Genomic DNA, 24,834 nt, shown 5'->3' on the forward strand with positions numbered 1-24,834 from the left:
TGATCATGATGATTAGATTTTAATGCAAACATCTTTTTTTTATGAATACAAGTGCATGTATTAGGTATCATAAATTAGATAGCAACCCAACGACACAAAATGTAATCTTTTATTCCTTTATATTTGTTTTTCCTTAAAGTCATATGAAATGAGTTTCTAGAAATTTTGAGTTTGTCGAAATTATAACCAATGCATCAATATATACTAAACTTAACTAAAAGTCTTGCATGCACGTTTGTTTTATATTTATTAAACATCTATAATCTACTATTGACAAATACTATTTCATTCAGTTGTTGTTGATTGCAAGCTGATTAATTTTCGAGTTTAGTGCCGAAGTTTACTGGATCCTGACATTGATAAACATTAAAAAAAAAAGTGCACGTGGAAAGCATGACAGATAAATGAAAAGAAAGAGCCATGACATTTGTTGTTATATTTCCCATGTATTCCCATTTGTTAATCAAGCTATTCCTTAAGAGTTGTTTAATGATTTGTTGTATTAAATTTGTTCCTTAAGAATCTGATATTTCTATTTACCTTCAAAAGCACATGTGTTTACATTCTTTCATGACAGTTTTCCCCTCGCACTTGCGCAGTGCGGTGGCCGAAGTTAAAACGACAGGTCTCGTTGATACGTCACTGCATACGGGAAAACATCGGCGAATTAGTGTCTTGGAAGCCAATAATTAAACATCGGTACATTTATGACGATTTTGATCATTTGGAGGATTTTCTTTTTAAAAACAAAGTTCACATTCGCTTCTTTTAGAGTAAAACTTACCTATTCAAAAATATAAAACATGTTCAATTTTTTTTTCAAATTTGAGGTTTCGTATGATAACACTTTCGGAGAAGTGAAAAACTTGGAATTCGTATATTACCCTTGATGATCAAATTGTATGTCAACAACTTGTAGAATGGTATTGAATTTAGATAAGTTACATATGTACAAACTAAACCGAAGGTCTCGAGGTCTTGCAATGATTAAAATGACTAGGTTGTTCGCCTATTTCACCCTTCTAAGGCCAAGAGACACAAACATAAATAAAAAATCAAGACTCAATCTCTCAAAATTTAAGGTGGGGATATTTATATAACACCATGCATGTTACATGGAGATTCATAAAAAAACATTTTTTTTTTAAAAGACATCCCTCTAATCTGTAGCGCTTATTCTTATATGGTTTGTTAACTCTCTGGTTTAAGTTTCAAAGTTGATTTTTCTGTCGGGAGAAACATTGCAGCGACACTAATTCTAATACATCAGATGCAGCTAAAATAGATGTTTACTGCTGGAAATAAATGCAAAACAGAATAATGAATAATGTCGGTGAATGTATTTTTCATTATATATAGTTGATATCTTTTCCCTAAGTAAGCTATCATGGCTATAGGGGTCTTGTTTGTTATCAGATAACTTTTCGCGTCGTAAAATGATTATTAAATTCTGATATACTCTCATTTAGCTATTGCTGTCGAAGTTTCCAGCCCGTAACCCCTGTTTGATCAATTGCAGAACCTGTTTATGTATTGTACATTTGCACTGATATGAATGATAACTAATGAAATGTCAATGTATGTTAGACTAACAACAAGTAATCAATCAAATGTTTTAGTAGAATGAAAATAATTTCTTTGTTGCAATTTGCGATTCAATAAATTGGATACAATTCAATTGACATAACAAACAGACTGTTATAGGTTTTACGCTAAAACAACAAATTTAAGTTCATGTTAATTTCTGATTTGATAAACTGAACATTCTTTGCTTTTATCAGTAATAATGAGAAAAATATTCTTGGTTGGATGAAAAGAGATGTGACGTGGGGTTACAAGATTTTCTAAAACTGGTTCCCTGTATCCTGTAGTCGTGTTTATTTGCACAACTGATCCTTTTTCGTTGTGGCAAATGCATGCATATAACTGTCCTTGTTCAGAAACGTCTAGTCCTCTGATCTCATGGTCACTTTTCATGTTGGTGGGAATTTCTTTGTGTGAACCAGTTTCTGTCATATGTATAATTGATTTGCCATCAGAAATGAACATTCCACCGCGGTTATCAACGCATATAAATAAAAGAGTAATTTTACATTGCAAAGTCTTGACAACAGTTCCATCTTGACTTAAAAGTACGATAGCGTTTTCGACATTTGAATAAATTAATGCATTATTCACCTTGACCCGTCTATAAGCATTTTCTGTAGAAGTTTCCTTGTTTATACGAGGCCCTTCTTTTAAGTTCTTAATGTCAATATTGTAAACACCTATAGGTGGAAAAGATGCATACACATCATTTGTCACATTACAAGTTACGTCTGATGAGCTATAACCTACATTTATTGTGTGGACATTGGAGCTAGTAATGTCATAAACACGAAACGGAGAACCATTAAAAACAATCTGATTATTCATAGTAAAAGAAGCTTTGTTCAACACTTTCATTTCCAACTGAGAACACCTAATATTTTGAAGAAGTTGGTGTTTTCCTTGTTGAACTTTATAGGCGTGAACTTGTTGGACATTCAGTGGGTGTTGAACTGTAGTTTTGATCTTCTCCACTTTTAATTTGGATAGTGTAGCTAAGATTGGTTTAATCTTTTCTATAAATTCAAACGGGGACGAGCGCAGGTTATATTCTACCAAACCTTCTTGAAACTTTGACAAGAACATTTCTTCTTCGACTTGTAAAAGGTCTATGGTTTTGATTGCTGCAAAGATTCTTGTTTCGGAAGTATGTTCTGTTAACGTTTCTATGGCAGTTTGCCAGGATTCCGACTTGTTTTTTCTTGCGGTCAGATCTTTAATGTGCTTTTTTATTTCGCCCTTGCATTCTTCATTACAGGTATCAAATTTTGTATCGATTTCCTGTTCCAGCTCATCCAAGTATGTGTTAAGTTCTTTTCGAACATTTCTTATTTTTTCTTTATATTCGTCTCTCTGGTCAGATATTGAACTCAAATTATTCTCGTATACATTGAGTATCTTACCTATCATAAGCGAAAATTCTGACATTCGATGTTGTAAATCATCAATCGCTGTTCCCATTTTCACGCCTTTCGACGCATTTTCTATTGACTCTACATCTTTACACGCGTTATGCGATTCCCGTAAACAAAAAGCGCAGCAGATTGTATCATGTTGTAGGCAAAAAAAAGAAATGTTCTGGTCATCATGAATATGACAGGTTTCTGAAATATTTAAAACCGAAAATCCAACTTTTCCGCTTCAAGAATCGGGATTGTTTTGTGATTCGATGTTGTTTTCCCTTTTCGATGGAACTTTAGACATTCTCCGTATAATGGTTCAGAACAGTCACTACACCAGGAATGTGCTTGTTGGTTTTCCCCATCTCTACCACATGGTTCACACCACTGTATATTCGAGGCGCCAGCCATAATCTATTTATTTGTTTGCAGTTCTACAAGAAAAGATGTATATTTTCCATTAATGTATAAAGATAATTTTCGCTTGACTGCGTTCTATTTGCATGAATTTATTAAACAAGATGTATCTGTTCGAGCTAATACTAGCATCATGGCAATTTGTATTTACCTATACATTGTACTACATGTCTTAAACCTTTTTGAAAGTTTGTACACAGCTTGAATAATGTAATACAAGGAGCATTTATGCCTAATTCAAGTTGATATTTTTCCTGGAATTTGCAATTATAATTAATGAGACTTACCAGGATGTTTAATCTACCGTTCATTTTGCATCTCTTTTAAAATTTCACAATTTTCAATTTCAGAGTTTAATGTGAAAAAATAGCCATCTGTCATCTCTGAGAAGATATGTTCATTTATTAAAAATGGAAGCAATATAGGATTTGTATGTATATATTTTATCTCTACATTTTGCAAACTTCAGTCCAATGTTTGTTAACTACGTCTTGCCACTTTCCTGTTAAAAGACCTTTTTAAATTGTTCTGAATAGTATAAGAAAAGACCTTTAGAGCATGTTCGGATATTTTTATGCCAAAATGTAATTTTTGTTTCGCATGAAATAAGATATTTGGTATAATGATATTTTACAGTAAATAGTAAAATCACAACAGTCCTGAACTCCGAGGAAAATTCAAAACGGAAAGTCCCTAATCAAATGGCAAAATCAAAAGCTCAAACACTCCAAACGAACGGACAACGACTGTCATATTCCTGACTTGGTACAGACATATTCTTAGGTAGAAAATGGTGGGTTAAACCTGGTTTATAGCTAGCTAAACCTCTTACTTGTATGACAGTCGCATAAATGCGCTTTCGAAACTGACCCTGTTTAAATGAACATTGTTTTTGAAAGAGTTATATCTCCGAACATTTTTTCTTGTTACCACTACTCCTTCGTAACCGTTTAAGAAACCGACAAAATTGTTTTTCCAAATTGCTCTTATGATATAAAATAGTTTTGAACGAATCAATCCGGAAACTCCATTTGAGAGTTTTCCTTAATGTAATCGACATAAGTGACATGTGATTGTAACTGGTAAACCGCAATTGATGGAGACCTGAGGGCTTTTTGGATGCTTAGGTCCAGCAAAAAATAAATGAAGTAAAAGTCACAGCTCAAGGTCATTTTCTAAATTTTGGCTTTTACTTGCTATCGCTACTTCTAAGAAACAGTAAAAGACATTGACAAAAGTGTTTTTTCTTCAAATTGTAGTTGCAACCTACCTAGGTCTAAATGATATGGCGACAAAGTATAGTAGTTTTTTCCTTGGAATGTTTGAAATAAGATGTATTGTAATATAACTCATAAACCATATAAAGTAGAGACCTTTGATATTTTTATTTTGTCACGTTAAATGTCAATGTGATGTTTAAGATTTAGATTTTTGTTTAAAATTCATACCGATATGTGATATAATCTAAAGGTCTTTGCATAACGTTAAAAACATACGCCTTTGAAAATTGTCAACCAGAAATGACATTGTACTGAACCATTGTTTGCACTTATTTCAAGTTTAAGCTCATAAAACCATATATATTTGGAACTAGTGAAAGCTAACCTATTATATGAAACTGGAAAATGATTTTATATGAAGCAGTTGTGGCAAATAATCTCCCTTTTTGCAAACAAAAGTTCATCAAAACATTTCATTTTTGGAATCACTGTTACTTTAGCTATAATTTGACACCGGATAATTAAATCTCTTATTTCCCTAGTGTGGACAGTGTATCACTTGCAATTTTTTTTTCATACACTTTCCAAATTTATTTCTTTATATTCTATGTATGAAATATTAAGTAAGGAGATTAAATTACATGTTAAAGAAATTTGGGTGCTGAATCTTTATGTTAAGTAGTTAAAAAAGGTCAAAAACAAGTATTTCTGAAGCTGTCAAACTGAATTTTAGACCCCCTTAACATAGAATTGTCAATATTTTGAGTTAAAGCTAGTAGACTTCTCTGTTATTTTGATATTATTTGTCCCAATTGTAGTACACTACACTGTAAAAATCTTTTTGAGATAGAGCAGGTGAGATTTTTTTAATTTGACTTTATTGTCTAAAAGAAATGCACTACGAAATAACTGAGTTCGCGGGCCTAAGAGATGCATTCAGGAAATGTAGACTCTGTACTTTGGCAACGTCCCTGAATAGTTTGCTGGTTTCAATTTGTCAAACTCAAAACAAAAGTAAAGGATTTACATCTTTATTTGAAAGAAATTCTGTTAAAATGTCCCATTTTGACATTATACGGCTAAAATAAGCATTTTAAAGCAGTTTCCATTTTAAGCCTAAGGCATGCTGACTCTCTATCTGACAGCTTTTTATGCTTTTATATTTGTGTTTCTATGATTTATTTAAATTCTATTAACCATTTGTGAACTCTGAATATAGAGAAAAGTAGATTATCACAGAAAAAAATGTGCAAAATGTGTTGTATTTAGGCCCTAGTGGAACTGCCTGTTTAATGTATGTGAAATGTGAAGAGCTTTGTACATAAAATGTGTAGTCCATCATTAATATTTTACTAAATCTGTAAAAAAAAAGCACTTGACAATGATCTGTGCACCTTATCAATTTCATATACTACCTTTATTTTCTTCTGTAGGATAGTATGTGGTTCAAATATATGCCAGTTGAGACTAAATCTACATGAAAGTTTTCCATTAAAAAGTGAAAAAACTGTGCACCAGACCGTACTGTCTGCAAAAAAAATTGAATACAAGAGTCCTTTTGCAATTAGACTTCTTGTGTCATGACATCTTAGCATAGAAATGAGCAAAAAGTAACAAATTTCTATTTTTTATAGCTTCTGTATGCATTTTTATATGTAAATATGTGCTACGGCCTAAATTGACTATAAATAATGTTCAGTCTTACATAGCCTTAGACCGTTTTATACTTATTTGGTATGCTTTATGTAAATTTTCTTTCCATTTAAAGAACATTGAATATATATGGAAGAATGATTTATGATAAAAAAAAACTTTAAAAACTTCAAATTGGTTGAAAAAAATGTATGTTTATGTAAGGCTCCCCTTAATTCGAAAATCTCTATTTTCAGGCACAGGCTTATATAAATTTGACTTTTGAATAATTGTAATAAATCTGATAAATAAAATCAGTTATCAGTTGCTTTTAATACTTAATGGTTTATATTTAAGAGCATTTAAAAAGCAATTTTTTTCAATATTTGATTTTTTAAGCCCAAATCTTGATAGTCGAAATTTTTTGATTTAAACATCAAAATTAAACATTCAAATTTCAATCTAAAAATGGCCATAGTTTCTATAATATATATCCTGTGGCCATGAAACTTGGCCAACTATCTTATAATTCCTTAAGCTTAGGTCATGCAAATTTTTAATAGAATTGGTAAAGTCTTTCTATACTAAGAGATGAATTCAGGAAATGTAGATTCTGTACTTTGGCAACGTCCCTGAATGGTTTGCTGGTTTCAATTTGTCAAACTCAACAATAGTAAAGGATTTACATTTTTAATTGTAAGAAATTCTGTTAAAATGTCCCATTTTGACATTATACGGCTAAAATAAGCATTTTAAAGCAGTTTCCATTTTTAAGCCTAAGGCATGCTGACTTTCTATCTGACAGCTTTTTATGCTTTGATATTTGTGTTTCTATGATTTATTTAAATTCTATTAACCATTTGTGAACTCTGAATATAGAGAGAAGTAGATTATCACAGAAAAAAATGTGCAAAATGAGTTGTACTTAGGAGCGTTGATTTTTACATCCTAAATAGGTCAAAAATAGAGATTTTTGCAAAATTTGACAAAATCGTACTGATCTCAACCAAATTAAGGCCTACGAAACAAAGAGCGCAGGCTTCGACAAACTAAATATTTAAGTCCGATGTGTAAAATGTCATAACAAAGATTATGTTAAAAGATTTTTTCTGTCGACGCCTGCGCTCTATGTTTCCTGTCTTAGAAATCAATGGAACCTTACCCGTTTTCATTGCATTTTCGTGGAAAATCAAAATGAGTGCTATTTGTGACGTCATGAATAGAACGAAAGTACGTAAATTTTCAACAAAAAGACATATTTTCTATCTAGTCATTGTATTAGCTATGATTCATTGTGATATTGGTCAATTAAATCTAATTTAAAATTTTAGCTAGAAATAGAGGCCATTTTAGGGCCTTATCGAACCTACTCCTTTTCAACTTTAATAGACCACCCTGCCTGCAGGCTTAATTAAGATTGTCAGTTTAGAGAAATGTTCAACTTTAATTTTTGACTGGTCGTAGAGTCGAAGAATTGTGCAATTTTCTAAAATTTGAGGTCAAAGTTCGATAATCGAGATTTCATTAGTGTAAAAAAATTTCACGAGGGGTTATAAAAAGTCAGAAAATAATATCTGAATTGTAAAATAGGCAAGAAAATACTTTTTTAATGAAAAAGTAAATAAAAGCAATTTATTTTGGAGTCATTTTGAAAAATATGTAATCACCAAATGCCTATTTTCATTCAGAAATTCAGATTGGCAACAAGAGAAAGACAAAAGACGAAACAGGGAATTGCTTTCAATTGATATTTTCAACATTACATGTACATTTAAAGATATATTGCTGAACTTTACGGTTTCATAAAAAGAATCGAAGAAAATTTTGTTTCTGTTTAATTAAATACTGGTTGCCAGCGGCAAATATTTCACTATGTAACTGAGTAAAATTGTTTAAATGAAGTACTGTTGGTTAGCTTATATTTTTTTCTGTTATAAATATTGAGATTGTAAGGGTAGGAATTTTGACATCAGCAACCTACCATGGACCCCCTCAGAATAATGTTGCTGCAAGGGTGCATTAACATGCAAAGTGTGCAAAGTGCACAACATTTTTCGAACACCGGGCTTCTCATTATTGATCCTTGGGTTTAAACATTCCGAACAGTTAAAGTGGTATCCACACTTCATGAGTTATATACAGTAGTATATTTGTACAATAATTTTTCCAAGATTTCCGACTTAACATATATTGTTCAGACATCCTTTTCATCACCGTCTTCTTCAGAAATGGCTTGGCGAGTAAGATGATTCCTACTTCACATACCGTGAACACGATTAAATACTTGTACAAGCCAAATTTTATGTGTTGCATACACAGCTTTTCTTTCAAGCTCTTTACCCTTGTATGTAAAAATAAGGTCTTGAAGAATCTCCGATGACATAGGTCCCTCGAAGAAAACCGGTATGTGTTCTCAATTCTTCAAACACATGTATGGTTTTTAAAAATAGTAAACAAATCTTCAATGTTTTCAGTTGGATGAGACAAAATATTAAATTATGACAGTCAATGAACACCTTCATACGTTTGGTTCAATGCTTTTTATACAATTAATGTATATGCGTCAATTGAAAAATGTTTTGAATGAAGGAATCATGAAAGCCTCCTATAGCAGTGTTAATTCTGGAACACCACGATTAAACTGTTCGAAAATTAGAAACTGTTACTGTATTTCGAGCATAAATTTCAGAGTCAACATATAGGCCAAATAGCTCAGCTAAAACCAATAATTTACCAACTGTTGATGTATAAAAGATGAAAGCCCATGAAATCCTCCTTTTCTTATAATGTTGGAGTATATAAAGTCTGACATAGACCATTTTTCTTGTAGGGCAACAATATAAGTTTGTATAGCATTTTGCTGAACATATCTAAACATTGTTTTATAGTGGTATATACAATAGTTGTTGCCATGTTGCTAGGGTTTGTGTCTATGACCGGAGCAAAGATTAGAAACGCATCTTCAAATTTGAATTATGATAGCCTTCTGAAACAATTGTGGACAATTTTTTCAGAATTTTCTTCAAAAATGGGAATTGGACATAAGCTTTTCTTGAAATAAGTCGGAGAAATATCCAATATATGTCAGTTGTATCTATGTTTTCCTTCAAACAAAACTCAATGTCCCCATTAGCTAGGAGTTTTTTGTATCTTATCGATTGGTCAGCATTCCATAAGTTTGGTATTAGAATCATCCAGCGTCACAGATCTTTCTAGTTCAAGTTTAACCTTAAAGGACTTAGAATAGCGTTTGCTGTGGGTTTTTATACTAAGAGACAGTCGTAGCTATGCAGTAAAAGTCTATTTTTAACCATCAATAGTCTCAGCATTGATGTCAACATTACATGCTCCCTTCTGTTTTATAATGACCACCTTCTTTCAATGTAGCGATATAGGTAAGTCCCATTGGATATGTCTAAGGACTGCGTTCAACTAGGATCTACTGAAGAGGCTGCATGTTATGTTTTGTTTTCATTTATGATTGTTGTCTTAATTTCAGTTTCAATTTTGACGTATTTTTTTCGGGTTTTAAATGGCCATTTGCTCGAACGGCTTCAACAATTTAGATTGAACTACTGAACCCAACATTTGATTCTCGTTCCCCTTTTTGTTGCCGTACAACGATTGATTTTTTTCACAATGTTTTTTTTAAATGTTGTCAAATCGTGTAATAGGAAGCAACAGCAGATTTCATAAAGAAAAGACATGACAAAGAATGTTGGTGAACAAGCACGTCTTCGTGGATGAAACTATTGAGGCAATGAGAAGCCTTCTCGTAAATCATCCAACTCATCGTTCAATTACTTTTATCTTTGTAATGCTAAGTAAAATCATAACCAAGCAAGTCATGTAGTGAACTGCCTCGGTTTGGAATTCTTGTAAAAAAAGAGTGATCTTTTTTCTAAATCCCGTTTTTGTCCGATAATTGTACAATTTATTTTTATTCCTTCATCAGTTTCAGTATAACGTAGATGTTTGTCGCGTTTGTACGAATTGTGCTTGCAGAAAGTACTAGAAGTCCAGTCAAAAGGAGTGGACATTGATCTGGTCAGAACAGACTAAGAACAACATGGTTGAACAACGATCAAAAATTTATCTGTATGATCATCTAAAATATCAGGCTGTGTAAACGTTTCTAAAAAACCATACATGTACTAGTGTATGATTTGCTATACGATTTGTGATACCTTAAAGTTTATATATCAACATCATCAAGCTAACTAGACTAATGTTATTGAGTCGGTGGTACACATCCTACTTTCTTATATTCACAGCATTATAAATGGTTCCTTTAGCAGTTACATGTAAACAAGAAAGTTTATTACTTGTTTTAATCAGATGTTTAATTCAACAAAATTCCAATTGTTTGAAGCACAACTTCTTTTAGCTTGCGAAAATTTCAGTATTAGTAGACTTCTAAAAGTAAATGTATTTCTGGAATACCACTTATTCGCCACAATTTGACTTTTAATGTTAGAAAAAATCTATTTTTAACTTTGAAAAAAACACGATAAATGTTTTTTTGACAAAACAATATCAAACAAAAACGTTGAAAAACGTTGTTCAATGGTCATGTGATAAAACAAAATATCCACACTATTATATTTAATTGACACAAACACGAACTATGGTTTGATGCATTCGACGATTAAAAGCAAACTAGAACACACCCGCGAAATCGCAGACATTTAGAGCGTGGTTGAAAGTATGTAAACTGTTGTAGGATGAATTTTTGTAAAAGACTTTATGACTGGAGAATTTCAGGAAAGGTATCAAAAGATATAGGTACTTGGGGACAGGTCAATTTGTTTAGCCCTTCCCCTTTTTTTCAACATCCGTTATGTTTTTGTTTTCTAGTTTTTCTGTATACTGTGAACAAACATATACTATAATCTCTTTATCATATATGACCGCCGATGATATTAAACTTGGAATTGATAGTAAATAGCAAATACACATTTATTTGTAGTATATGTATGTTCATAGTATATAGAAAAAGCGACAATAATTGTCCTGTCCCCAAATACCTATGAAAATTATGTGTAATTTTAAACAGTCCTAAACGGAAGTCTTGTCTATGACTTAAAAGTCCGTCCGATGACGGAAACAATTTTCGGACGCCTTTATTTTCGTTTTCCTCCCAAAATAACCCAAACGGAATAATCATAGGCGAGGATGACAAATGCGACTAGGCATGGTACCTATAGGACACAAAGGCATGATGATTAATGTATTGTGGAAGGAAGAGAAGCGACGCACAAAATGAGGTCTTCTCATTTAATAGTATAGATGTAATTCGTATCGGTTAGAGAAAGAAATTGGGAAATTCACTGAATTACAATATCTATTGAAAATATGTCGAAAAACGTGAAATTATTTGAAGAACTGAGCCGAAGTGTTCTCACATGTTTACAAAATGAAGTGTTATTACTTTTTATCTTGAAAATTTGAAAGATATCGATATAATGTAAATTTACAAAAGTCCACATTTTCAAAACTGAGCGAAAACGTTGATAATATGGATAACTAGAGAAAATTACAGTTTCACAATATGAATAAACACTTGAACTCTTCATAAAATGCCAAATCAAGAGTTTGAGGACTATAAAAAAGGCACAAAAGAAAATTTGTTGTCGAGTTGCATTTTGAATGAAAACCTCAACATGTTTTTTCCTTTCCATTTTATGAAAAACTGCACCGCAGGAAATAGCTATGACCGGGCAAAAAAATAAGATTAAGGTATTGGCTTTGCAAAACAATAATTTTCAGCCTGCAGTTATGCCGGTCCATTAAAGTCGTAAAATAAGTACTCTTTTCTTGATTTGTCACTCCACTATTTATAAGAACCTGAACATGCTGAAGCAGGGTGGAATATTTTCAAAAAGAGTAAAAAACATTAAAAGAAAAATATGCTGATCTCATTGGTTTCTAAAAAATTATCGCTGGGGAATGGCATTTTGATTTGCACAGAGTGCTTACAGTGAAACCAATTGGAAATTGAGATATGATTCATTACTATAGTATGATAAACAATTATCAGGAATCAAACATTTCGCACATTGTAAGAACTTTTAATGGCATATTATTTAGAATAACCCACATTCTATGTTTAAGATTTGGTGTAAACATCATGGTAAAAGGGTATGCATCTATGGTAAACAGAAAAGCGAAAGTAGAATCTTAAAATGAACTTAAATTAATATTATTGCATACATCATGGTAATGACAGATTTAATTTCGCCTTACCGTGAAATTCTTATACTTTTATCTTAATCAGACTGAGCAAAATAATTGTCAACAGACTAACAAAATCTGCGTGTATCCAATATCCCATAATTCCTTTGTCTACCTGCACGATGGGTTTTACTTGGTCGGCCAAGTATTGTCAGTTAAATCAAGTAAGATACGTGTGTTTGTAAACCTTAGATAATGTACTTTGTGTATTGTGTCAATTTAAAAACAAATACAAAAACAAATTAACTAAACATGCCATGCAGTTTGATGCAATTTTCAAACAAACATCAGTTATTACTAGAGTTGATCTTGAAATATATTTTTGGACACTGGATGATGCTGATGCAAATGCTGATCGTTGATGATGATGCTCTACGGTACTAATATAGTTATGTATAACTTGCAGCGGCAAATTGAATGCATATTCATTACGAGAAGCACACGTATATAACGTGTTATATGGAATCCTGGATATGTTTCTGCTTTATATTAAACCGACACATTGAGCCGGATGTTTAACCTGCTAATTTACAAGGTAACAGTCCACATGAAGACATGTCCACCTACTCGGATATATTATTAGGAGGCAACCAGTTTATATCTAATTAAATGGTTGTTTGACTAATCTGAATGCAAATATCATTAAATCTTTAATTTAAATATTTAAGGGACAATGACTTCTGACCGCTTTGGACCAATGAACCAAATGTAACCATTATAATAATCAAAACATTTTGCGCCTCGCCATATATTCCTGTACCTGTCCCAAATCAAAAATGTCTTTCATTATATATCAATGAGATTGTTGTTGGTGTTCGATCTTTGATTTTCCGCTTTTTTAACTTATACACTAATTCTCTAGCTTCGGGGCGATTACATATAATTATGAGGGATGCCAACTCGATGATGAAAAACTAATCTCCATTTTACTGATTTTGTGACGTTGTTTATTGGACATAAAACCCTCAACATTATTATCTATGATTAGATGATAGTTGTACCAGGAATTCCATACCGTAATGAATAGCTCATTTACTACATATACATGATATACTAATCATTTTAAAAAATAATCTAATAAACCGCCATTGAAAAATGATTGCAAATCAAAGCAGATCAAACAACAGTATAAGTCAATACATTCAGGTTTTAATGAAACGAAAATCTGACGAAAAGGCGAATCTGAAATATCATTTAAATGATTTGTAGGCTTGTGCTTAAACCAATGTTTTCGTTTCGATATTCACTTTCGCGTTCTGTTCCACAAAAACCTTGACTGCATCGTCGAATTTAAATATATTTCTGAAAGAATAAAAGCATAAGTGCTAGGAGTTAATCTGTAATGAAGTAGAAGTTTATTCATAATATAAGTTCCAAGTGGAAGAAATATTATGTTATATCATTTCTACTTGAACAAATATTACAGTGTTTGATCCTTACGGAATAAAGAGTATAAAATATTTGTTCCAACAACTTTTGTTATAACAAAGTTTCCGTTTGAAACTTCTGTAAGGCGAAACAAATATAGGTTGCACTTTGTAAATACAGCTGTTTCACAAACCACGCCTCTCTTGGGGAGATATATAATATTCATAGATATTTTGTAATTTTTTTACCTACTGGTTCCCAGATATGATCTCTATGTTTTATCTCGTAGAGACATAACTTGGGAATGTAACAAGTATACATTCACATGAATCGCGGTCAACTTGAAATCTGTGGAAGACCCAAAGTGACGGGAGGGGTATGCAGAATTTTAGTTTAAACTCTTAGAAGTTCGGGGCATATAAATCTTTGTAGCAACATTCCAGCAGCGCCTGCATATACGGAGTATATATCTCCCAATTGATACGATATTCCCGGGCTTGTATTTCCTATCATGATTTACTTGATAGAGGATTGCTGCTCACAAGGAAGCTATTAAACCAAGAGTTCCAAATGGTGAAGTTGAAATCATCCCTTCGTAAATTTTACGGACGCCATCACGAGTTGGTTGACCGTTATGGAATAACCGTTTCACAGATGATATCGGATATGTTCCTTATGTCGTAACTACAATACTCTTCCCTTTTCACGAATGTGACCTACCGAATTAGACTATTTACCGGATTTGTAATAACATAAGCAACACGACGGGTGCCACATGTGGAGCAGGATCTGCTTACCCTTCCGGAGCACCTGAGATCACCCCCAGTTTTTGGTGGGGTTCGTGTTGCTTAGTCTTTAGTTTTCTATGTTGTGTCATCTGTACTATTATTTGTTTGTTTGTCTTTTTATTTTTGGCCATGGCGTTGTCAGTTTGTTTTCGATCTATGAGTTTGACTGTCCCTCTGGTATCTTTCGTCCCTCTTTTGAAATATGCCGCACAGCCCTATATATTGACCTTTGAAAAAAAAGTAGTGCATATGAGCTTTCAATTCCAATATATTATTAAGAGTTATAAAACGTTAGTTGTGACAAAAATTTAGCTCCAAAATCCAGGTCGTTCATCGCTGTGTTGTCTGGTTAAATACTGTTTGCAAACATTGGGCCATACATTAGATGCACTTATGTGATTTCTGTTTGTTTTTTTATTGTTTGTGTGTTGTTGCGTTGTTATCTCTTATGCAGTGTAGACACATTCTTTAATTCATATGCCATTATAAGGAAATGTGAATTTAGATTTCTCGGAAGTACATAACTGACTATGATTAACATACGTGCAGCCACCCTTTCATGCATTAAGTTCAAAATATTGACATCAAATAGCGCTAGATGAATATAAACAGATTCATTATACACGAGCGTTATCCATCCGAGTCCAAATAACGTATATCTTGGTTAAAGATTTCCTTCAACGCCAAATTTTCAACAACATTTAAAAATAGGGAAATGGTATCAAAGTTGTTAACAATGTTAAGCTCTAAAAACATTTTGAATTAATGAATATATGCGTGAAGTTATTGAAAAATCTTTAATTTGTTTCATTTATTAAACTTTTAAATTCTCAAATTACATTAGGTTTTAAAATTTTAAAATGCTGACCCTTCGATCGACATGAGTTTACCTTACTTACATCAAATTAACGCAAGTTTTATATGAGACAAAATATATGAATACTTTCAATGATTTCTGAAGTTGACCTTTGAACTTGGTTTTTAATTGAAATATAATCATCTCTGAAATTTACGACAGGCATATTCTTAAAGTACAAGGTGTCGTCTTTCAAATGATAAATAATTTAGGTGTATGTTCGATGGGGTGATTGAATCCTTGGTCAACGAACTGTAACGTTAAAAAACACACGTGTATGTCACCTGATTTAACTAACAATTCTTCGCCAACCAGGTAAAAACTCAACAGAGATACAGGTAAATAAAGGAATTATGGGACATTAGCAACATGAAGTTTTGTAAGTCAGTTGACAATATTTTGCTCAGTGTATATCTGCTATAACGTACGTATACTATGCTTATACCGGGGCTTATACGCAAACAATGTATAATCAAATTCAAATTTTTCAACAAAATTTAAAAGTAGGAAAATGGTATCAAAGTTGTTAACAATGTTGAGCTCTAAATAAAATTTTGAATTAATGAATATATGCGTAAAGTTATTGACAAATCTTTAATTTGTTTTATTTAAACTCTTAAATTCTCAAATTCCAGTAGGTTTTAAAACTTATAGATTTTGACGCTTCGATTGAAAAGAGTTTACTTTACTTACACCAAGTTAGTGCAAGTTTTTTTTATGAGATAGAATATATTAAAAAAATCAACGGTTTCTGAAATTGACCTTGGAAGTTAGATTTTAATTGAAATATGACCATCTTTGAACTTTACGACAGGTATAGTCTTATAGTACAATGTGTCGTCTTTGAAATGATATATAATTTAGGAATATGTTCGATGGGGAGATTAAATCCTTGGGCATCGAAATGTAAGGTTAAAAAACACACGTTTATATGTCACCTGATTAAACTAACAATACCTCGCCAACCAGGTAAAACATCATCTAAGATACTGGTAAATAAAGGAATTATGGGACATTAGCAACATGAAGTTTTGTAAGTCACTTGACAATATTTTGCTCAGTGTATATCTTATATAACGTACGTATACTATGCTTATACGCAAACAATGCATAATTAAATTCAAATTTAAAAAATTTAAAAGTAGGAAAATGGTATCAAAGTTGTTAACAATGTTAAGCTCTAAATAAAATTTTAGATTAATGAATATATGCGTGAAGTTATTGAAAAAAAATTTCCAGTAGGTTTTAAAACTTTCAGATTTTGACGCTTTGATCGAAAAGAGTTTACCTTACTTATACCAAATTAGTGCAAGTTTTTTTATGAGACAAAATATATGAAAACGTTCAATGGATTCTGAAGTTGACCTTTGAACTTGGTTTTTAATTGAAATATGACCATCTCTGAACTTTACGACAGGCATATTCTTATAGTACAAGGTGTCGTCTTTGAAATGATATATAATTTAATAGGTGTATGTTCGATGGGGAGATTAAATCCTTGGGAATCGAACTGTAAGGTTAAAAAACACACGTATATGTCACCTGATTAAACTAACAATACTTCGCCAACCAGGTAAAACATCATCTAAGATACAGGTAAATAAAGGAATTATGGGACATTAGCAACATGAAGTTTTGTAAATCTGTTGACAATATGTTGATCAGTGTATATTTGCTATAACGTACGTATACTATGCTTATACGCAAACAATGTATAATCAAATTCAGGTATAGGCAAGATTAGAGCTGTTCTGTATCTCATACTATTGATTAATTTCAGTCAGAATTCTGATTCGTAAAAATTATCTCCATTTTATACCACCTTAATTTTTCATTCATGAATATGGAAGCCAGTGTAAAGGTGACACGCTGTCAATTTAGCTCTTGAAACCGATTAATTTATTCACATGGAATTATTAAGATCCTTATACTTTTGTCCTTTTTGGTGGATTATGAACTTAATTTTTGTGAGAAATTCGACATTTATGTCGCGAAAGCGAGACAAGGCGATCCTATATTCAGTCGTCGGCGTCGGCGTCGGCGTTCATCATTTATGTTCAGGCTGGGGTTAAACTTATAAAAGACATCAATAACTTTTTCAATTATGAAATTATGAAATTTAGACAGAAGCTTATTTATTAACAAAAGACAGTACCCAGAGCCAAGTATTGAAAATATGTATTTTCCTATTTCCGCATTTACTGATAAATGGACTTAGTTTATTGTACTATTAACATTCAGATTAAGTGCGAGGTTAAAGTTTTTTTTAGAAATCAATAACTTTGTCAAACCGTCATGGAATTTTTATGAATTTTGGACAAAATCTTGTTTATGATCAAAAGACAGTTTTTCCAAATTAATATTCATGTTGAATCAGAGGTTAAAGTTTGTTACACATCAATTATTTTCAAATTGTCAATTCTTCAAAGAATTTTATTAAATTTGGCAGAGCTTATTTATGGTTAAGAGAAAATGTCTGTAGCAATCTTTGAAAAAATATTTTTATTTTAGTTTCTGTATTTTTCTGATAGATTTAGTTTTTTTTCGTTTTTACACCGTCAGCAACAATCACGGGCGAGACACAAGTTCAAATGTGCATCTGGTTCAGGAAAAATGGTACCGGTATTTATTGCTTTTTACATTGAATTTGTATGTTAAAAGACAAAAGTATCTTCCAACTATTAAGCATCATTTACCGGTCTTTTGGGATTTTTGTCAACTAGAAATGACTTATCGGTTATCAGGGTGAAATTTCGAAATTTCAATAAATCACAAATTGCTTTTATTAACATATTTCATGGAAGGGTAGGTTTGAAATTTTCAGAGGTTGTAGACTGAAAAACTTAGCTAACAGACACAAAAAAAATTAAGTTAAGTTACATATTTCTAACTGATAAATATGGCCGTTTTTCTCAACAAAATTTCCGCTTACCGTTAAGACAAACATGTGCACCTGAATATTTGTAAAAACATGGCAGGACTAGATAAACATATTTTAAATGCATTTTATGTTTCAGAAAATTAAAAGCTTTTCGGGATTTTGGGATATCTTTTTTTTGTTTCGTTCCTACAGAAGATGTATTCATTTGTAAACGATTAAACTCGTGAATCACTCCTTGGCTGCTCCGTTGATAGAATATGGGACGGAACCGAAACCCTGGTGGGAGAGCAGCAAACATCACAAGTTAAAGCTATCGTATCAAAGTCTTTGAGTAACAGCTCGTTTGTCTCGCTGTTGCTAGTTCGCCTTAGGTGCAGGAGGTCATGGTTTCGGCTAGGATTCAAAATAATGTGCCATGGTAGCTATAGCTATATATGTCTTTCTGCAGAATGCCACATTGTGCGCTAGCACGTAAAAAATCCGGCTCAGTGTGTCGATCTAGTACAAAACATGGTTTTTATTGATGTTCTCTTTCTGAATAAACACTCAATTTGTCAATGGACGTCGCACAAAGGTCTAAAGTTTTGTCTATATAAATTGATGTGGTATCGTCTTTATATTTCAGGAAAAATTCAATGATTCAATTTGTTGATATATGATGTGTACGAACGTTTTGGGTCTTTGGTTTAAAACATAACCCATTATGTCTCTATGTTATTTTTGTTAAGTGTTGAATACTTGATGGAGTTTGTATAAATAGTGAAACAGCCTTCCAATAAACGTCAAGACTATTTTGTTCGTGATAGCAATACAACATAGACATATCTAAATTCTAAATGAATGAGTGAAGAGCTGTATTTACATAAAAAAAACACTAGAGGCTCCCAAGAGCCTGTGTCGCTAACCTGTATCTACTGTTGTTTTGGAAATCATGTAAAGTAAGGTAAAAATCATAATCAATAGTATTAGATACCCTAATAATGATTGAGGTCAAGTTTGGTTTAATTTGGCCCAGTAGGTAAATTAAAAGCAGGTCATCCCATTGTAGTCTTACAATAGTTGCTGAAGACCCCTCATCATTATTTAAATTAGTTTTCAAGTTGTGACCATTTGAAATTGGTTTTTTTTACAATTTTCCCTTAGACTTCTATAGTACACCCCTATGTTCACTTTTTATTCATGGCGCCCATGTTGGTTGTATGACAGGGTCATGGGATACATTTTTTAATCAAGATATCCTTTTGAAAATTGTGGCTAAATCTTATTCTATTTGGCCCAGTAGATTAAGTGGAGAAGATTTTTGTAAAAGATTACAAAAATTTACGAAAAATTGACTATAAAGGTCAATAACTCCTTAAGGGGTCAATTGACAATTTTGGTCATATTGACTTATTTGTAAATCCTACTTTGCTGAACATTATTGCTGTTTACAGTTCATCTCTATCTATAATAATATTAAGATAATAATCAAAAATTGCAAAATTTTCTTAAAATTACCAATTCAGGGGCAGCAACTCAACAACAGGTTGTCTGATTCGTCTGAAAATTTCAGGGCAGATAGATCTGAATCTGATGAACATCTTTAATCAGGCAGATTAGTTTTTGAGATATAAGCCAAAAACTGCATTTTACCCTTATGTTCTATTTTTAGCCATGTCGGCCATCTTGGCTGGGAGGCGGGGTCATCGGACACATTTTTTAAACTCGATACCCTAATGATGATTGTGGCCAAGTTTGGTTAAATTTGGCTCAGTAGTTCAGAGGAGAAGATTTTTGTAAAAGATGACCAAAATTTTCGAAAAATTGTTAAAATTGACTATAAAGGACAATAACTCCTTAAGGGGTCAATTGACAATTTTTTTATCATATTGAATTATTTGTAGATCTTACTTTGCTGAACATTATTGCTGTTTACAGTTTATTTCTATCTATAATAATATTCAAGATAACAACCAAAAACTGCAAAATTTCATTAAACTAATCAATTCAGGGGCAGCAATCCAACAACCAAAAACTGCAAAATTTCATTAAACTAATCAATTCAGGGGCAGCAATCCAACAACGGGTTGTCTGATTCGTCTGAAAATTTCAGGGCGGACAGATATCAACCTGATAAACATTTTAACCCCTGTCAGATTTGCTCTTAATGCTTTAGTTCCAGAGATATAAGCCAAAAACTGCATTTTACCCCTATGTTCTATTTTTAGCCATGTCGGCCATGTTGGATGGCAGGCGGGGTAATCGGACACATTTTTTAAACTAGATACCTTAATGATGATTCTGCCTAAGTTTTGTTAAATTTAGCCAGGTAGTTTCAGAGGAGAAGATTTTGTAAAAGTTAACGGACGACGACGGACGACGGACGACGGACGCCAAGTGATGAGAAAAGCTCACTAGGCCCATTGGGCCAGGTGAGCTAAAAAAGATGATGGCTAATATAACAACTCATATTGATATCATAAACAATATCAAGCAGGACTCAAAGCATAAAAGACATTTTAAAAACTGGCCTAAGAAATTCTAGTTTCAACACCGTAAAGTTAATCTGTATATCTAAATATGAGTACATATAGTTTTAGCAGAAGCCGGTGTTAATAATCAACAGCTACTTTCATAAATGAAAGTGTATGGTTTGCTTGCATGTCTGATCCCCGGGTTTATAATTGCAGCCATCATGGCTTTATAAATATGCCAACCGATGTTAGGAATTAAACCTTGGTCAGTAAACTGGTCTTTATTTCACGGGATGCAGAATAACCTTCGCACCTTTCGTCTTCCGTACTTTTTTTTGGTCTATTTTCTGGAAGAATATCATTTCAGAATACATGTACTAATTACTAGAATATTAATGTTCTGCTTTTACATTTTATACTGTCACTATTTATATTGATAACGTTATATCGGTATTACGTCCCTGGTGGACATCAATTAGAACTGCGACAAGAAAAACACGTTCTTTGTAGTACCTTTCTCAAAAATAATTTTGCAAAAACAAGAACATGTTGAAACGTATGAAAACAATTGATTCTCTTCTAAATTTCTAAAATTAATAAAGGTAGTCACATAACACCGGGGTTCTTGAAATATAAATACATGTATATAAATTGTACTTACCTAAGGCCAATACTGCTTCCATTTTAAAATCATCAAAACAGTTTTTCAAATTTCAGAAAAGGTGTAAAAAGCTTTGAAGGGGGTTAAATGTTCATCGTAAACTGTGACATTGCCAAATGTGGAAACTAAAAGGAATGTAGCTTTGACATCCTGGAAAGTCCTGTGATTCGACGAAACATTATTTAAGGATGTAAGGATATTATTTACAATTTAGCATAAATGGTCCTTATATTATTGTATTCTAAATTAAGCTGTATCCAATTGTCTTTTAAAATGAAGTTTTATTACATAAAACAGTTAAAGAAATGTAATATTGTGCTATGGTCATTTTTTTTATTCGTGTCTTTCATATTGTTTTTCTTTTTTGACATAGTTATTTTTTTATAGTGATTAAGATTATAACATAATATGCTGTACCCCAATTTTTGACTTTTTTACCTATTATGTTTGTTTGTTTTGCTCACACATTGTTGTCAATATAATGGAAATCTATGCCCCTGTCATATAAGTGAGAGGTTTAACTAGCTATAAAACCAGGTTTAATATACAATTTCTACATAAGGAAATATCAGGAATATGACAGTTGTGTCCATTCGTTTGATGTGTTTGGGCTTTTGATTTTGTCTTGTGATAAAGGACTTTCCGTTTTGAATTTTCCTTGGAATTCGATATTTTTGATATTTTACCTTTTAAAAATACATATATGAGACAATAAAAATTAAGGTACTCTGTGTGACGATACGCGGTAAAATGTTGTTTAAGATAACGTTATCGATGAATAACCTGCTCTATTTGTCTCTAATTGTATCACGGTAATTAATAAATGCGATTTGAATAATGACGATAATTTTTATACTATTCCTACAACATAAATGTAGCCAGCCAAGTTAAGATCATAGTACACCAAAGTCATTATAATATCTCTTTATATATTTGTTTTATTTGAAAACTTTTTTTTTTGTAGAACTGAGGAAAAAAAGATATTATGGCTGGCGCCTCGAACATGGAGTGGTGTAAACCATGTGGAAGAGAGGGAGAAGAACAAAGAGCTCATTCATGGTGTAGTGGCTGTTCAGAACCATTGTGTGAGGAATGTCTAAATTTCCATCGGAAAGGAAAAACAACAGAAAACCACAAAACAACTTCAATCCTCAAAATGTAAGGTTTTGTCTATATGAAAATATGTGATATTGTCCGTTTGACTTTTAAACATTTGCAGAAAATAATATGAAAAAAAACTAATCATATTATTTTTGATGTATGTTTATATATGATAAATACGAACTATGACGATCAAATTTATAATATCAGTTCTATAATTAAAATAGTTACGTATTAGGACTATATATCATTTTGATTTTTGAAGTGTTAAATACTTACTCATGTTACTGGAGTTAGTATAGATTTTGAATCAGACTTTCAATCAAAACAAAAACAACAACTGTCATGTGTCCTGAATGTCTGTTTAGTTGTACTTTGTGACTTAACATATTCAAATGCTAAGGGACACTAACAAAAATAATCATCACTTAACATTTTGATTAAAAAAATAATAGTTAATATATTTATGCTATTGATTCCTTAAACAAAAATGTTTCAAAAAAATCTTTTGTCTTTGTTTTATAAATTATTTCTATAATCTAAAAAGGACTATTTGCAAGCTTTGTATTCATTTCGCATGGTGAATTTCACAAAACAAAGATGCTCTGAAAAGATTTAGCAAGAAACACAGACGGAAAAATCCTTATATAAATATCTTTTCTTGGCAAAATACACATCTTTTGAGCGTTAAAATAAAAAAAAAACTAGAATAAGAAAATACAATTGTGAAAAGGCCTTAATGGCTCAATTAAAATAGATTGGTATTAATTGTCTACCTTACTTAAATTTAAAGAAAACATTACAATTACACCCAAAATTTAAAAAAAGAATATATAATTCCGAAAGTGTATAATTGTTTTGATGCAGAGTTGTAACAAAATCATTCGTTTCATTCATGGAATAGCATTGCCAAAATGAACTGCCTAATGTTTTATAATAAGTGAAAACAAATTTCAACAATCACATGACATTAAACTGGACTAAAATCTAATTTTGTTTCCCTGTCAGTTAAGGTCATTTTAATATCTTAATAAAGGCGACAGTAGTATACCGCTGTTTAAAAAGTTCTAAATGTGTAAAATCTCATATTTCAATGAAGCAGACATTCAAAGCACATGTATGTTGTAATGGTTTTAATTGGAAGACTGATACACTCTGTTTACTTATTCAAACAAGTCTTTATCCTTCAAAAAAAAAACAATTAGCAAAGAGACCTGATGGTTACCTTTTAAAACTATTGACCCACAATTTAAGAATTAATACTGTGGATTCATTATTATTCGTTGGATACCAATTTTCGTGGTTTTCGTGGGTACAGGTGAACCACGAATTGAAATGTTCAACGAATTACAAATTTTCTATCAGGTTGTATGCATGCTTTGGCAAAACCACGAAATCTGGTACCACGAAAATTGGTACCAACGAAAATAAATGAATCCACAGCAGTCAGTGTTCGCATATATCATATAGCAATATATACTAACAACAAAAATGTCGATTTGTAAAAATGGATGTTCAAGAAATTGTTTTCTTCAAATATGTAGAGGTCAAACGAACAATACGATTATGTCTTGTTTATTAGTTATATAATCCCACACCTACATTGGAAGCGGGTTCAATGAAAAGTGTTATTTACATAAACAATGATGTTTTATGTAGCAACTCATATGGCTATCATAATCATTACGAATTAGGGTTAATTTGAAGCATTAAAGACATTTTGGAAATTGACCTATTAAACGTTTGTTTCACTACCGTAAACTTAATCTGTAAATCTAAGTATGGACACATATAGTTTCTGCAACAGGCTTTGTAACTAATTATTAGTTTGTCTCATAATTAAAAGTGTTTGGTTCGCTACATGACTTTTCCCCAGCTCTATCATGGCAAGCATTATGGTTTTATAAAAATGCCAACCAATAGGAAGAAACAAACCTTAGTCAATGAACTGATCTCTACCTCTACGGGATATACAGAATAATTTCCACAACTTTCGTCAAATGTTCTATGGTCTATTTTCTGAAAGAATATCATTACTTGAAAACAGACATAATTATATAATGTTTCAATTGCTAGACCATAAATGTTCTGCTTTTACAGTTTATACTGTCACTTTTCATATTGATAAGGCTATATGCAGTATCAATTGATGCCCCTGGTTGACAAAAATCATGTTCTTTGTAGCACCTTATTCAAAAATAATTTTGCTTTTGCAAAATCGTACCTGAAATGCATT

At 31.9% G+C, this 24,834-nt stretch overlaps 2 protein-coding genes across 12 annotated transcripts in view; one reads left to right on the top strand and one right to left on the bottom strand.

The window, feature by feature from the left end:
* LOC127704933 (uncharacterized) lies at positions 1–12,636 on the bottom strand. The gene is made up of 2 exons (XM_052209173.1): positions 12,503–12,636; positions 1–3,421 (listed from the first exon to the last, which is right to left on the bottom strand). Exon 2 carries the CDS (start codon positions 3,046–3,048, stop codon positions 1,738–1,740), a length of 1,311 nt encoding a protein of 436 aa, XP_052065133.1. The 5' UTR covers positions 3,049–3,421; positions 12,503–12,636; the 3' UTR covers positions 1–1,737.
* Positions 12,608–24,834, top strand: part of LOC127704926 (uncharacterized) — a 15,629-nt gene continuing 3,402 nt past the window's right edge. The window contains exons 1-3 of one of the 11 annotated variants that reach the window (XM_052209160.1): positions 15,840–15,881; positions 21,554–21,687; positions 22,462–22,655. In XM_052209160.1, the coding sequence (XP_052065120.1) occupies positions 22,483–22,655 (173 nt within the window). In that variant the 5' untranslated portion in view covers positions 15,840–15,881; positions 21,554–21,687; positions 22,462–22,482. Of the gene's footprint in view, positions 12,655–15,791; positions 15,927–16,444; positions 16,536–17,078; positions 17,185–21,553; positions 21,688–22,461; positions 22,656–24,834 lie in introns of those variants that run through there. The other 10 variants (XM_052209159.1, XM_052209158.1, XM_052209157.1 and 7 more) reach the window with 10 other exon arrangements.

The sequence above is a fragment of the Mytilus californianus genome, unplaced genomic scaffold (assembly GCF_021869535.1).
Source record: "Mytilus californianus isolate M0D057914Y unplaced genomic scaffold, xbMytCali1.0.p SCAF_6, whole genome shotgun sequence".
In the NCBI taxonomy this organism is placed as follows: Eukaryota; Metazoa; Mollusca; class Bivalvia; order Mytilida; family Mytilidae; genus Mytilus; species Mytilus californianus.

Excerpts from the sequence above, each read along its gene's own strand:
- LOC127704933 (XM_052209173.1), bottom strand. The coding sequence starts at position 3,048 with ATGGGAACAGCGATTGATGATTTACAACATCGAATGTCAGAATTTTCG.